The sequence below is a fragment of the Phaethon lepturus genome, unplaced genomic scaffold, assembly GCF_000687285.1.
Source record: "Phaethon lepturus isolate BGI_N335 unplaced genomic scaffold, ASM68728v1 scaffold21641, whole genome shotgun sequence".
Classification (NCBI taxonomy): domain Eukaryota; kingdom Metazoa; phylum Chordata; class Aves; order Phaethontiformes; family Phaethontidae; genus Phaethon; species Phaethon lepturus.
Window position 1 is genome coordinate 1 of NW_010520087.1, and position 15,074 is coordinate 15,074.

A 15,074-nucleotide genomic window follows, 5' to 3' on the forward strand; every position below is an offset into this window, starting at 1 on the left:
TAGTGTTTCTGTGATTCTGTGATTCTGTATAATGACAGTATAGGTCAGTGCAAAGATAAAAAATGATTGTAGCTGTGCAGACAATCTGTGTTCTTGGAAAGAGGAAGTAAATTAAGCAAATAGTTTAGAAAATCTATTGCAGATTGAGGGGAATACATGTTGTAGAAGAGCGGACTTGGGACTAGGTAGGAATTCTATTTTTCACTGAGGTTGAGGTGCATATTTGCTTTACTGGTTTCTTTAATTCAGATGCCAGTTCATGAACAGTCTGCTTTCTTTAATGAAGCATTCCTAGAATTGCTTACCAGTAAATTGGACAAAATTAGGTTTTTTTGAGTAAATGACCATGAGTGATCAATTATAATAAAAATATAGTTGAAGCCCATTCATCTAAATGTAGATTTTTCTTCTATCTCCCTTGAGAAAGAAACAGGATCTCAGACAGGAGCTTTTCAGTGTAACCGGTGTAACCGTATATGCCAGAGATGTTACTCAGTCTGATTTGTAACACTGACCTTGAAAGAAGAAGGAATTACGTAAAGAGACTGTTTCACCTTCAGGCGTAAACCCTTTTCTTCCCCCAGAAGTATCAAGGACCTGCAGATAAGTGATGTAAATTGGGTGCTTCAGTCATTTTTTAGGTCTGCTTTGATAATTGTCCCCACATTGTTTTTTAACAAAACTGTTTTGCTTTTAGAGATAAAACTTACTTGAAAATATTTGTAATCATTTTGTGTTGTTAATCATACAATATTGAAACTCGTAAGACCTCTTTAGATCCAAATAGCAAGTAACTTTTTATTTAGCTAGGAGCTCTCCATGAGAGAGCAATGAAGCCAGGGAGTCAGAAGAATGCTTTGCAGTTGAGACTCATTAAATATGACAACCTGTTTTGCCTTTTTTCACAAGAAAGAGACTGTCACTCCTCAGTACTGAGCATTTGGATGATACATTCACAGCAGAATATTTTTTGGAAGTGTCCATAGACTAGTTTGAGAAGCAAACAATCCAGAAGTGTTCTGCTGGCCTGTAGATGTGTATAATTTGGGAAAGGAATGTTAGGAAAGACGTGCAATGACTGCGACGGTAAGAAAGCTACAGATTGCTGTATCAGTTTGTTTTTAAGACACCCTGTTTCCAGGTTTATTCACAGTTTAATCCACTAGACATTTCAGTAATTCCTGTCTATTTCTGCTCAAAAGAAATGTTTTGTAAGTATACGAAAAAGAAAATTGCTCACAACCGATGGACAATTCTACTGTAATAAACTCTGGTAGTCCTGTGATGTAGGAAGCAGATAGCAGACTTTTGTGAATAAATAAGTAGTCTACTGAAGTACCTGTTTAGTATTTAACAGTGGAGAGTATTTGCTGTCATGTGCCTTGTGCACCCTGGCTTAGTGATGCATGCTCTCACTTGAATAAGAGATAGTCTGGACATCTAGTTTGTGGGGAAGGTGTTGTGCTTGTGCATTTGATAAAAGCTGAAAAATTATGTCAGTGTCCTTTGAATAAATGCAGTAAGATTTTTTTTTTTTTAAGTTTGCCACACATATGAGATACAAACAATTGAAATATATTTCCAAAATCTGTTTATCAGAAAACTTTTTAAAGCAAAGCAGACCATCAATTGGATATGACCTTGTGAGGGTATCTTTTTCAAATACAATAGCAGTTAGAACTGCACAACTGCAATAATGTGATATCAGGAAACTGACCCATGATGGAAAAGGCTGTGGAACTATAGTTAGGTTGTGTTTTCTGAGTGTGAAACAGGAGAGAATCTGTTCACATCGTACTGAATAATATTCATAGCTGGAGAACACCATGGAGCTTATGGTATGTACATGTCTGAGAGTGGTGGAGGGGGATACCCTTTAGGAAAAGGTGTTCTTCTAGATGTACAATGTTATCTCACTGGAGGGGAAAGCCCGTATCCCGTTTAGGTAGCTCTTGCCCATCATTCTTCTCTGTCAGATTCTCCATGAGAAATCTGGTGTGGAAGTGCCTGGCCAAGAACAGAAGTAGTGGTGTTTAAAGGTCTAAATAGAAGACATCTGCAGTACGTGGATCTGGACTTAAGGATGAACACATGTTCAAGTGGAAAAGGGAATAGTTTAGTGGAGTAGATATCTCAGAATACAATTAAATATTCTGTAAACTATATGGAAGGCTTAAAAAAGCATTTTTAAAATGTCATAGAGCTTTGAGAGTAGTGGGTTGCTTAGTTGAGGAAGTACAGAGACTTGCTGAGAAAAGCACTGAAAGGTACAAAACGCAAGTAGATTTTTTGGGGCTGGGGTTTAAAGAGCATTTCTGTCACCTTATGTCCAGAGAAGAAGAGTAGGCTGCCTGCTCCACTTCTGCCATAATCAGGAGAAAACAGTAGTTTGGAGGGGGAAATTCTCCATTTCAGAACGGAATGCCATGATCTGTTTCTGAGGTCCATTCAGTCGTCCATGGGGTTATTAGATCTGAAAGACGAGTTTTGTTGACCTGCAGGGCACAGTTTTTTGCTGCTTGCCAGACTTTGGTTTTGCAAATCCCTCTCATCAGTGTTCACAGTCTCTGTTCCTCTGCAGACACTTGAAGTGGTGCAGTGTTAGAATAAACCCTAATATAAAGTAAAACCACATACATGGGTGGTTTGTGAAGTACAAATTCAGAGCTGAAAACAAGCCTTTAGGGTAGAACAGGACTGAGCTGCATTGTTTTGCTTCTCTGTTGTTTTTGGCTGCGTATATTTTATTTAAACTTTTGAGTTCTCACTTGCAGGATTTTCTCAATTCTGGTAACTCCAGAAGTGAAGTGTTTTCATGGACATGAATTTGCCTCACTTTTTCCACAGCAGGAGTAATCTATTATTAACAAGTTAATAGAGAAGTCTGTTTTAAATAATTAAGCAAGTTTCAGTAATAGATGAACTAAGGGGAAAAAAAAGAGAAAGAAATTAAATAAAGATGAGTTTCTATTGATAGGATATTGTTTTCTTTTTCTGAGCAGATCTTTTGAAACTGTTTGTTGAGCACACAGAATACAGGTCATCTTCCTGTCATGTATGCGAGACCATAGTCTTAAAATCATCCAGCCAAAAAATGCTGCAAAAATCCCAAACGAAAAATAATTTTAAAAAAACAACAAAAAGCATTTTAACGTCCAGGACAGAAAGCTTTATGCTGATTCGTCGATCACACAGGAGAAAGTTTAAATTTATCAATTAGTCTGCTTGAAGACAAACACTCTCCAGATGAGTTACAGGCTTTTAAATTACAATGAGCACTGGATACATAACCCCTTGAATATTTTTGTTTGTTTGTTTTAATTTTTTTAAATTATTGAACGATGAAAATGGTTTCAAGTGATTTTTGTGGGCTATTGAAAACTAGAACAGCACTTATTACAGTTTTAAAGTCTTTTCAAAACACCAGAGGGATCCACACTAATTTTTACAGACTGACACATGAAGCTGCATTTGAGCTAGAAGTTCAAGTGAAAATACAGCTAAGGAAGTCCATACTTCAGAGAGAAACATCCAGCACCTGAACCAGCTTCCAGGAGCCCTGCCGCGCTGGCAGGCTTCCATCCAGTGTGCATGCTGATGGACAGACCCTAGCCACATAGCCCGTGTGTGTGATCTGATGGGCAACCAGAGTCTGTACAGCCTAAGATTTTATTCAAAGAGAAGTTACCAGCTCACAGAGTGTGACTCTGGTACTGCATGGTTACTGCTACTGACACGTGTAGCCAAGAGACTCTTTGAAATGGGCAAAATAAAGGGCCATCTTGCCCTAACAAGCTCAGTTAAATGTATTGTTTGCTCACTCAGACTTTTCTGACATCTAAACATCTATGTATTCTTAGGTGTATTTTAATTTTGTATTTGAGACTTAGTATATAATAGTAACAGGTGGAACTCTTTCTTCAAAGACTTTGACAGAAGTGCACAGTTGTTGCTTTGGTCAAAGTCTGTATTTTTGTAACTTCAGTGAATTATACTGAAGAATTACAACTATGGTATTGTGTGGACACTCGTGGACAGTGTGTTTGTTTTAAAGAAGCTAGTTTATTCAGAGCTTTTACATAATGTAGCATGTGTGGACAGTCAGATCTCTCATGTGGGATTGTCAATTATTGTTCAGATGGTGGCAAGTGGCAGGAGGCTCTGTCCTTACAGGGCATCGTCAGCTGGATCAGGGGAGATTCCCCAAGCTAAGGCTCCCCAAACTGCATTTGTTCTCAGGTCTTGCATACAGCTGGTCTGTGATCCTACATGACCACTATAGCACATGTCATCCATTGCTATAGTTTACCTTAAATTACATACAGAACACCTCCTATGTTAACTGCGTACATAAGATTGTTGTACATGACATTATTTGCATCTGCAGGAATAGTTTCTGTTGACTACTGGCAAGTATCTTACCCATGACTTTCTGGTCATTTTTGCAGCAGAAACTGCTTGGGGACCTATTGGGTCAACTGCAGTCCCGAGGATGGTAGGTAGCACCCTGAAGTGATGAGTGGTGCCTCTCACTTGTCATATGCACAGGAGGAGCCCACTGCAGGGAATCTGAGGCATGGACAGTCCTATAGCAGTGAGTCAAATGTGAGCAGTTCAGTCAGTTACTTTGTCTCAAGTCAACTCATTGTATCATCTGTGCACAAACAGGGCCAGCTCCTGAACCACCCAGCAAACTGGTGGGTAAGTGCACTACATATGTGCAGGGGCAATACACCACAACTATAGTACAACCTTAAGTTTCATTCTTAGGTCACAGCTGTAAATTGAATTGCACAGGTTGTCCCACAGTATGCAAGTGTATGTACAGTCGTTCTGAGTTGTTTTTATTTTTTCAAACCCTCCATTTTTAACACTATAGTTAAAGCAAATTTAAACAAAGATAACCAATAATAATGATTAGTTACTGTAAGGAAATTCAGCTTTCAGCTCCATCCTTTATGTGTACTTTATGCCGTCTAAAAGCTATGAACTTTGATGGTCTCAGTCTATGTTTTAGTGAATAGAATTTGAATTGTTAAAATCACAGTAGGTACTCTGCCACAACATAGTTGTGCTAAAACGTAAAAGATTTACTGCCATAATTGTGATGTACTGGGCAGTGCTTGTAAAATCGTGCATCTGACTATACTTGCATGTTGGACCTGAATATTTCATAGTGCTTTGACCTTTGCCTAATGTGTATGGGTACCTCTCAGAAGACTTTTTATCACTGAAATCAAATAAATGTAAAAGCTTTGCTTTATCTGGTTGTCTCCTCTGAACTAATGTACAAGAAGACTATATTTGCCATTCCCCTGCCAAGAAGCCTGTAGGTGGACTTTAGTGCCATAGAAGTAATGGCCTTTTGTTTAAGTGAATCTTGTGTTGCTGAAGTATTTGTTGATGTCATCCCCTCTGTCCCAGATTTGTATGTGATGATGTGAGCCACTAGGTTATACTCTTTTCAGCTAATGCTAAAAGCAGGTGAAATAACACTGCTTTTATAAAGCAAGAGCAGGTAGGTGGTTGTATTAAAAGATTTTTCAGTGTCAGTTATGTTTGTCTTCATGAGCTGCTCAGTAGCCAGTTGGTTTGACCTGGATAGGTTAAATGCAACACAATACAACACAATCCTCTCCTGTTACAAATTCTGTTACTAAATCCCTCTGCACAATAGCAAGGAAGTCTTCTCAGGTGGAGTGGGTTGCATGTTAGTTAGAGTCAAACAACGCCAAAATTGCGATGGAGAATTTTTGGATGTACCAGGTTGAGTATCGTAAGAAAAATGTAAGTAGATATTCAAGAGGAGAAATGGGCTAACTCATACTTTTTTATTGCTGCGCTTAAGAAAATACTTTGGAGTTCCACTGAGGGATGTCACTATGTAATAACAGCATGCTTCACATGAACGTACTATTTTTGTTCTGACAGCATTTTTCTTAGGCTTCTAAAAAGTGTTTTGTTAACAGACAATGAAGCAGTCACTAAGCATTTATTTTAGACTTCAGTTTGTAGTGTATTGAGCAGCTATGCAAGCTGTCTTCCCACTATGATTTATCAAAATATTTCTTGTTATTGCTGTGAAAGCTGCTTCCAGACTGTGACTGCATTCTTTCCTTGTGCATTGTATGTGGTACCTCTAAAAATGCATCTTGATGCAGAAGAGAACTGAATGTTTATTCTTCAAAGACTGAACTTTTTTGGACAAGTGTTTTTGGGGACAGCTTTCATGTCATGTCACATAGCAAACTTTGTAGGATGTTTGATATTTGGGTTTGGTAGTTTTAGGTTTGGGATTTTTTTTCCCAGAAAAATTTGAGCAGACATTCAAACAGAGCACATGGAAAGCTGTGTGATCATTTTGATGGTTGCTTAATTCTGGTACTTTGTAGATGAAAATAGTTGAGTAAAGCTATTTGTAGTGCTACTGGTGTAACTGTTAATACATTTCGGATGGTGCAAAAGTTCTTAATGTCAGCAACCAACTGGTTTAAGTGAACTAATTTATTGTTTTCACTTCAGTGTGTGAATATGAGCTTTCAGGCATTTTAAATAACTTCTTTTTTTGTGGAAACATTTGATGCTAAAGTTTGATATGCTTTACTTTGTTTACTATTTAAAGCTCAATCCTACACTATCTCAATGCCATTATTAGGTTGATAGTATTATGCACTTTTATATTTAATCCTAATAGAGAAATACTCTGTAATTATTGGGAATGTGAGCACTATGAGGATGATTCCTTAAGTGAATAGGAGTTTCCATTTGTGCAGTTGAGTCACTGTGGCACTGTTCCTCTGGTAGTTACACAGCAAGTCAGGGCAGCCTGTATCCCTCCCACAGACCCTGCATGAATGCCGGCAGTGCAGTGAGCAATCCTTCAGTCTGACGGCGCAAGCACATGTCAGTGTTCTAAGGAACTTTTCACAGCTGCGTCTGGTCAGGGACTGTTTCACAGCTCTACTTCCTTTTTGCCCTGCAGCTGTAATTCAAAATATACAGACATGCAAGGACAGCTGTTTTACACAGGAGGTATCTCTAAAAGGAGCTGCTTCTTAATTCTTTGGAAGCCTTTATTAGTTAACTATAATTCTAATATTTAGTAATTAGCCAAGATAAACCTTTTGAAGGAATGAACGTAAAGAGAAAGAGGAGAAGGGAATTTTATTGTCTTGTTTTGTTGTATATTTATGAAGTTAAGCTTGCAAAACTTAGATTTTTTTGCACACTATTGCACAGAACTCAGTGCTTCAGCTGGAGTGGAGGCATAGCAGGAGGGTACTCCTAGACTGGAGCTGCTGCCAGCTCAGAGCACTGGAAGTGTAGCCCTATTCTGGTATGACTCATTGGCTTAGAGAAAAGCCATGTCATGTAATAGTTTATGAAACCAAAAGAGCAATATTTCTCTGTTTCACCGTTAGTGATGAACTATTGAGCTGGCAAAGCTAGGGTCAAACCCCTTATGTTAAAGGAGAGTGTAGAATGCCAGAGCTGCTGGGCTAAACACCCAGCTTCCATAGCTAATGCTAAACCTTCCTTTGAGGATTCACATCTTGGCATGGGCACGGACATGTTTTGCAGGCATCTTCTTAAAATCTGCCTTTAAAAATGCCTGCTGGGTCAAAGCTTTGTACTCTTTCATTTTGGTCACCTTCATTAATTCCACATTCTGAGCTCTTGTGTCATACCTCCATACCAGTCCCCTGTGCTTTGAACAGCTTTGTAGTGTCATCAGCATTCATTAGGAATTGCCCATGATTAGAATACCCTTTCCCAAAGCATTCTTTCCTTTTACCAAGATACTTGCTGACAGATCACATAGATCTAGATATTCCATGATACTGCTTTCCTATGCGCTTTCCTTTGGTTTTCTGCTGTGACATTCTTGATGATCATGAATGGCTAGGACATGATGGGAAAGACAATTTCTCCACTGAATTGTTTACAGCAAAGGAAGAAAAATGAGAAATCTGACCTAGAGAGCATGTATAATACTAAAATTATAGTACAAACTGTGAAATATTTTCCAGGTTTACACTGTAACTAGGATGAGGAATCATAGTCTTTGATTACATTGGTATTGAGTAGTCCTTGAATAGGTTCCTGAGTCCTTGAATACATTAGTATTACTCTGTACAATTTATAAAAGTTGTTTTCTAAGATGATAGAATAACATTTATGGACAAGCACTGCAGCCTACATCTGCTCAGATTAGATTTGTTTAGCTCTTAAGATTAATGATACCTGAAAGCATGTGTGGTTATGGGGAAATTGCAGCCTTTTCTACATTCTCCCCAATTTGACAACTAATTAATCTTTAGCTGAATCCTTGTGATATGGTCATGGTCAATTCACTTCTCTCCCATCACAGCTTCCTTCTTAGGGACTTTATCTTTTCTTTCCTAGATCGTCAGAGCTTAGGACATCAGTGTGCATTGCCTATAGCCTTCAGTAAGCTCACAGTCATTAGCCTGCATGCAATAGGCATCTACTTGTGCAACTCAAAGTCCTGTAGCTGCAGCTTAGTTGAATGCTGACAGTAAGTGTAAGTAGTTGGCCTAATACCAACATCAGATGACCCTCTATTTACCTTGCAAAAATACACTTCTATGACACACTTTTTGGCTGAGTGTTGCTTGCCACTGAGTACAGCTTTTTATTTTTCCAACTGCTTCATTTGATACATTACTAACAAATAAATACAGGTGTTTTTTAAAAGACTTAGGTGTTCAGGATAATTCCAGTACATACTGATATGTGATCATTATGATAAAAAGCAAGGGTTACAACATCTTAAAACTTTTTGTCTTAGTTTTGGGGTTTTTTTTCCCCTCTCATCTCTTATTTCCACTGCCAAGTTAGAGGAGGATATCAAAGAACAATTTCTACATTGGTCATTCAGATTATTATTTGATTTTCTTGCCGTATCTAGTCTCCATCTCCAGATTCCTCTTCACCTCGGGGTGCTGAATCGTCAAGTAGGCAACATCACCAGGATGTCTGCAGTACAGCGGAGGCCTCCACTAATAAAGAGGTAGAGTGAAATCTTTTTAAAAGCCACAGTCTTGTTCATTCTGCTTATGCCTTTTTATTTTCCTTTTCCCCCTTGTACCTCTGCAATCCCTCCTCTTCTTCCAAAACTGCAACAAACTTGAAAAGCTGATTTGTAGCTCCATTCCCTTAATGCTTGCCTGGCTGTCAGACTGAATTTCTAACATGCTTAAGACTGTTCATCATGGCATTTCTGACTCTGTGGTCAGCTGCCACTAAATTTATTTAACATGCTGGGAGGTATTGATTTACCAAACAGCCAACATCACGTCTGTATTACAGGCAAAAGAAAAAAGACTTTTTTTTTTTCCCCATGCAGAATGTCCTCCTGCACAGAAAAGAATGTTTCTCTGCCAGATGAAAAAGCTTGCTTCAGTAAAATTAATTAGGTAGTAATTTATGCTGCTTAATATTCTGCCATTGTAGAAACTGATCTGCCAGTGATTCACAGTCAGAATTCAGTTCCTGACTCCAGGCTCCTCAAAATACAGCTAAATACTTACTTTCTTTTTTTTTTCCTTTTTTTTTCCCCCTCACCTGGCAGCTTTTTACACTGCAGTAGTTCCACCAACACAAAATAGAAGTGTGAGTAGAACTTCTTGCAGTGTGGGGAAAAAAAATCATTTGGCATGAAAAGTATTTGCATTAGTATAGAATGGCTGGCACTGTAAACATAAAAATCTGCAAATATTTTGTTTATTTGCTTTTTGTTTTTTAAATCTCAGAAATATCTAGAAACTGTAGTCTAACAAGATACCATATTGTTACTGATAACAATGCATGAGTCATCTTCCACAATGAAAAAAAGTGATCTGCCATAACTTGAAATACTGAGTAAAATTGAAACAGTAATTAGTAATCTCTTCTTTCTCTTTTTCTTTTCTTATGATCAAGGGATAAAAAAGCTTGTAACATGTATGTATTTATGCCAGTCTGTATTTGCATTGAGAAAATAATGAAAGGTTTCAAAAGACTTAAGAAACTCATAATTTCTTATGTGCTAAAGCCTTCAACAATAGATTGTGCCATTAAATTTTCATCTGCTATGTTGTTAATTTGTTAAAGCCTTTAGTTTACTTCAGTGGAGATAGATTTTCACTTCAAATACATCCTAGCTTTTAGCAGTTTTTAGATATTGGTAAACTTACTCAAAGGAAGAAAACAAACAAGATGCTACTAATTTCAGTTTTTAGGTTGTGCTCACACATAGTGTCAGAGATGGTAAACCAGGTGTCACAGTAGGGTGTGTCAGGCCATTTCCCTCAGAAGAGCGATAATACTTGCTTTAGTACTTCCAATGCAAGAACAATAGTGATAAAGCTCCCTCACAATTTTTGGCAATGACTTTTAGATCTTAGTAAAACCTTTTTTGAAAATATAAATTTTATAATGCTAGGTGGCAACAAGATTAACAAGAGTAATGAAACATTAATGAGTTTGATATTTCATTATTCATGGATATGTGAAATTAAAGGGTATAGGTTTCCTCCTATTGGTAACTTTACCTGTTACTTTATTATTCCTGTGGTCTTAGTAGAATGTCTTTCAACCTGGGTAATGAACAAAAAAACCTAAATTTGGTGTTTGAGTTTTTGAAATAAAAGCATATATGATGACAATTTACACCACTCTATCCTGAAAAGAAGTTGCATCAGCTAGTCAGATTGCTGAATAGTTGCCAAATCTGTAGTTAACAGATTTGGTTCATTCTATGTAAAAAAAAAAAATACTTTGGAAAGGGCATTTCTATGCATGAGCTATCTCTGGTGTGTAGGGGATTTGGTCCTCCACGCCTGACAGAGTCCAGTGGCTGAATTTCCCTCTTAGCACTACACTGGCAGCAATTATAAACAATTGTTGAAGTCTGTATGGATAGATGGTCCAGTAAAAACATTCATGTGAAGACATGAAAGAGCCACAGACCTGAAAAGGCGTGTCAGTGTCCTCACAGCAGCTTAAATGCTTTGGCAGCAGGAGAACATTGTTTATTGACATCTTTATTTACGCTAGTACAATCTCTGATGGAAAGCTTTCTTGGTTTTGCAGTACAGATTAGTCATTTTCATAAGGACCAGCAAGTACTTAAAGGCTGCACAGACTCTTCTGTCTGTGTAAGACACCTTTTGTTTTTATTTCACAAGTTAGTTTATTTTATAGCAGGACGAGCATTGTTGGTTGAAAAATATTACTTGTTACATCCATTTTCTATTTGGTACAATGGAAAACACTCACAGGGCTTAGTCACTCAACCTTTCATGTAAGTGTGACCTTCCCAGTTTACCTGTTTTTTCCACTAATACACAGAACCTAGTAAGTTGCCTGTCATAAAGGAAAAGAATTTGGCATATATTTCAATGGATATTGTCTGGAAAAATACTGAAATTGTCTAAGACATTATGGATTGTTCTTATCATATATAGATTTTCTTTAAATAAAACTATATTAAGCAGTCATTGTAGGAGTCATATATTCACTAAAGCTTTGTAATCCTTGGACTATCCAAAATTCTTACCTGCAACACATGTGATAGCAGTAGATATTTCAGTATACTTATTGCCATCTATATATTGCCACACCGAATTTTCTTTTATGAATTTTCCTATTTGTTTTATGTTATAGATTATAATAAAATGGCGAGTCTTACTCACTGCGAGTTGTAGTTTTCAGATGTTTAAGTGTTAGCCACAGAATCCTTCACATAAAATTGCAGTTGGAAGCAAGGTCTTACTGTAGACTGTGTATTTACATATGCAAGTCAAGATGGTTTTTTATTTGTTCACCTTTTACGAAATCGAAGGCAGCAAAGTCAACAAAGGGAAAAAAACTTCCTCTGCTAATAACTATAACTGATTTACTTTTTTATTTTTCTGTTGTTAAAAAAATTTTAATGCATATTTGTGCATGCTCTGTTCCGTTTGAAATCCTTTTTGTCTTAATTACAGTCCAGAAAAAGCTTGGCTTCATTTCCAACCTATGTTGAAGGTAAGATAGTTCTACAATTTCTAAATGTTTTTTCATATCCAGAAAACTCCAATATTTATACTGTATAAAATCCTGTTTTTATTTGCTCCTATGGTTGAGTATGCTGGTTTAGATTAAATTGTGTCCAATCTGAAACTTGAGCTAAATTCTAGTGTGCTCTTTCAGAAGTTCATAAACATGGAGCTTTTATTCTTCAGTATTTCATTCATAATTTCTGTCTCTGTTCTCCTGGTTTTTTGTCAGTATCACCTAAAACACTAGTAATTTTTTAATGGTATTTGCACAACACATGTGAGTGTGTGTGGACAAGGAAAATAGGTTAGGCAAGAAGGGTGTAGTGCTCTCTCCAGCACTGATTTCAATTGGCAGGCTCAATCCAATCTCAGTTGCATTAATTAGCAAATTGAATTAATTGGATTAATTGGCAGGCCTGCCAGAGGAAATCTGTACTGCTTTACAGCTAATTGTCCTCTAATTAAATAGTGCTACCTGTCTTAGAGTTAAGATTGCGCTTGTAGTAGTAATTAATCAGAAAAATGTGAAAAAGCAAGTTACCTGCTACATAAACTGTGTATACAGGAAGACTGCATGCTGTAAAACCCAGTTATCTTGTTATGAGAGCATGACAGAAGCAGATACTTGACGTGTCATTTCGTTTTTTTCCCCCTGACAGCTGTTGTTCCATATGCTTGATGAAATGCCAGAAATACATACAGTTCATGTGATATATCATTTGGACTGTCTTGGAACTCCTCAGATTGTTTCACAGTGTGCTGTGTTTAAACGATTATGTGATCATTCTTTTTAGACTACAAGTTGATCATTAGCTTAGTCTTCAGTGTGTGAGGTGCATATTTTGGAGTTTGTGGCCAGAATGTCAACTAATATAAATTTCATATATTGTTTTGACACTAGATGAGCTTTGGAATTTTGCAGCAGAAGGATGTCTCTTAGAACTGAAATTCATTTCCTAGTGGTAGCCCTGTTTTTCAAGGCATATCTTAAATAATCCCCCCCTCCTTAAAAAATAATACATTGTAAACTTGTCCTGGTTTCAGCCAGGATAGAGTTAATTTTCTTCACAGGAACTAGTGTGAGGCTATGTTTTGGATTTAGGATGAGAAAATGTTGATCATGTGCTGATGTTTTGAGTTGTTGCTAAGTAGTCAAGGACAGCCCAGTTTCTTGTGCTGGCCTGCTAGCAAGAAAGCTGGAGGTGCACAGGAAGGTGGGAGGAGACACAGCCAGGACAACTCTTTATAGTCAAGTGGTGGAAGTGGTGAAAAAACCTTGACATGTAGAGTAATAAATAGTAACACTTAAAATGCTGTATGGTTTCAGGGCTGGAAGAGCATGCAAATATGTAGTACTTCCAGATGCATAAATTTCCCTGAGGAAAAAATTCCATTTCTTTTGGTCGTGTACTTGAAAGTGACTCGTTCATTTTGAGAGTTTTCCAGATACATAGTATCTGAACAAATTCTGCACACTGGATATGAGCATCTTAAAATTACTAGTCATAAACTTTCATATTTAAAGAAACCATAAAGGGTACAAGCCTGCTCATAAGGTTTATATATCTACTTCTGTCTGTGTGTATAGTTGCAGTGCGATACTTATCTCCAGCTCTTTCTTCTGCTACTTTAATCTCAATAATAACTTGCATTTCTTTGGGGACAAAGTTAGCCATGCTTATTCTGAGTTGTTGTTAATCTTTTCTGTTATAATTAGAACAAAATTGGCATTCTGACTAATGTCAAACTTTAAGACCTATCACCTGGTATCTCAAGATATCCCTTGAACTAATAAAAACTCTATTCTAATATTGTAGGGGGTTTGCTTTGTTCTTAGAGGGAAAAAAAGCAAACCTAAAAACAGTTGGGTTTTTTTTGTTTTGAAATGCGGACACTTTTACCATTAGCATTCTTTAAGATGATTTGCATTTTCACTTGTCTTGAACATCAATAGTTTTTCCTTACTTGTAAGAAAACAAGAAGCTTCTTAGGTTAACCAGCCTCCCTTTTGGATCATGACAATTTTAATATATACCTAGGTGTTAAAACAGAACATTTTTACATGTACAATTTTTAGACATAATGATGAAAAACCAAAATGTTTGCAGGTCATGAATGTTCCTTTGTAAGGATTTGCATTGTTAGGCACTGAACACCTCACCACCCTCTAACTTTCTATAGAAGTTGTTGGGAGTCGGACCATTTAAGAATCTGTGAGGCTAAGAGAGTTGTTTTGCCATCAGGAGAGCCCATGCTCTATGTATTTAACAACATTTTAATATAACTCTGTACTTTACCTCAATACCCTTGTTGAGACTAAGAATGTTTTTTAGAGGTCTATGGCATAAAAGTACTTTGCTTAATTGGGCAATCAGTCTTCTTGCTAAGGGGAGATGTGTTGCACCTGTAAAGCATTCTTGGGGAGGTTCCTCTGTGTAAACTGCAGCTACACACAAGTGAGCAAGGGTCTGATGGCTGTTACAAAATTGCACCCATCCTCTTTCTGTCTGAGACTGTTGGTCTTGGAATTGCAAGGCTGGTTTAGGTGGGTGAGGGTAGGCTGAGTAACTGTGTTTGTCCTTTTATAACAGTGAAAACCCACAGAGGTTATTTTGCTCCAGGGTGATCCCTGCTCATGAGCTATTGTGAGAGACAGGCTGGATTAACAAATACAGCTTTTGCTGGAGAGATGTTGAGACCATTTGCTTGGTGTTTTGTAGCTTTGAAAGTACTGGTTGCCATATCATCATGCTAAACTGAAGTATTCCAGAGGAGGATTTGCAGCCATGAGATGCAGACTTAAGTTGTCAGAGTGCTGCTGTTCTATGTTTTAGCATGATTTTTGTGATTGCTTTCCTGTGTTACAGTTCCTGGACCTTGCGATCCTGAAGACTTAATTGATGGAATCATTTTTGCTGCCAATTACCTTGGCTCGACGCAACTCCTTTCTGATAAAACTCCCTCCAAGAATGTGAGAATGATGCAAGCTCAGGAAGCTGTCAGCAGGATCAAGGTGAGGAATAATTC

General features: G+C 37.4%; 1 protein-coding gene across 1 annotated transcript in view; it reads left to right on the top strand.

The window, feature by feature from the left end:
* The first annotated feature begins 5,742 nt into the window (after positions 1–5,742).
* APBA1 (amyloid beta (A4) precursor protein-binding, family A, member 1) overlaps positions 5,743–15,074 on the top strand; it is a 27,412-nt gene continuing 18,080 nt past the window's right edge. The window contains exons 1-4 of the mRNA XM_010297290.1: positions 5,743–5,787; positions 8,933–9,034; positions 11,994–12,033; positions 14,915–15,060. Of these exons, the coding sequence (XP_010295592.1) occupies positions 5,743–5,787; positions 8,933–9,034; positions 11,994–12,033; positions 14,915–15,060 (333 nt within the window). The remainder of the gene's footprint in view (positions 5,788–8,932; positions 9,035–11,993; positions 12,034–14,914; positions 15,061–15,074) is intronic.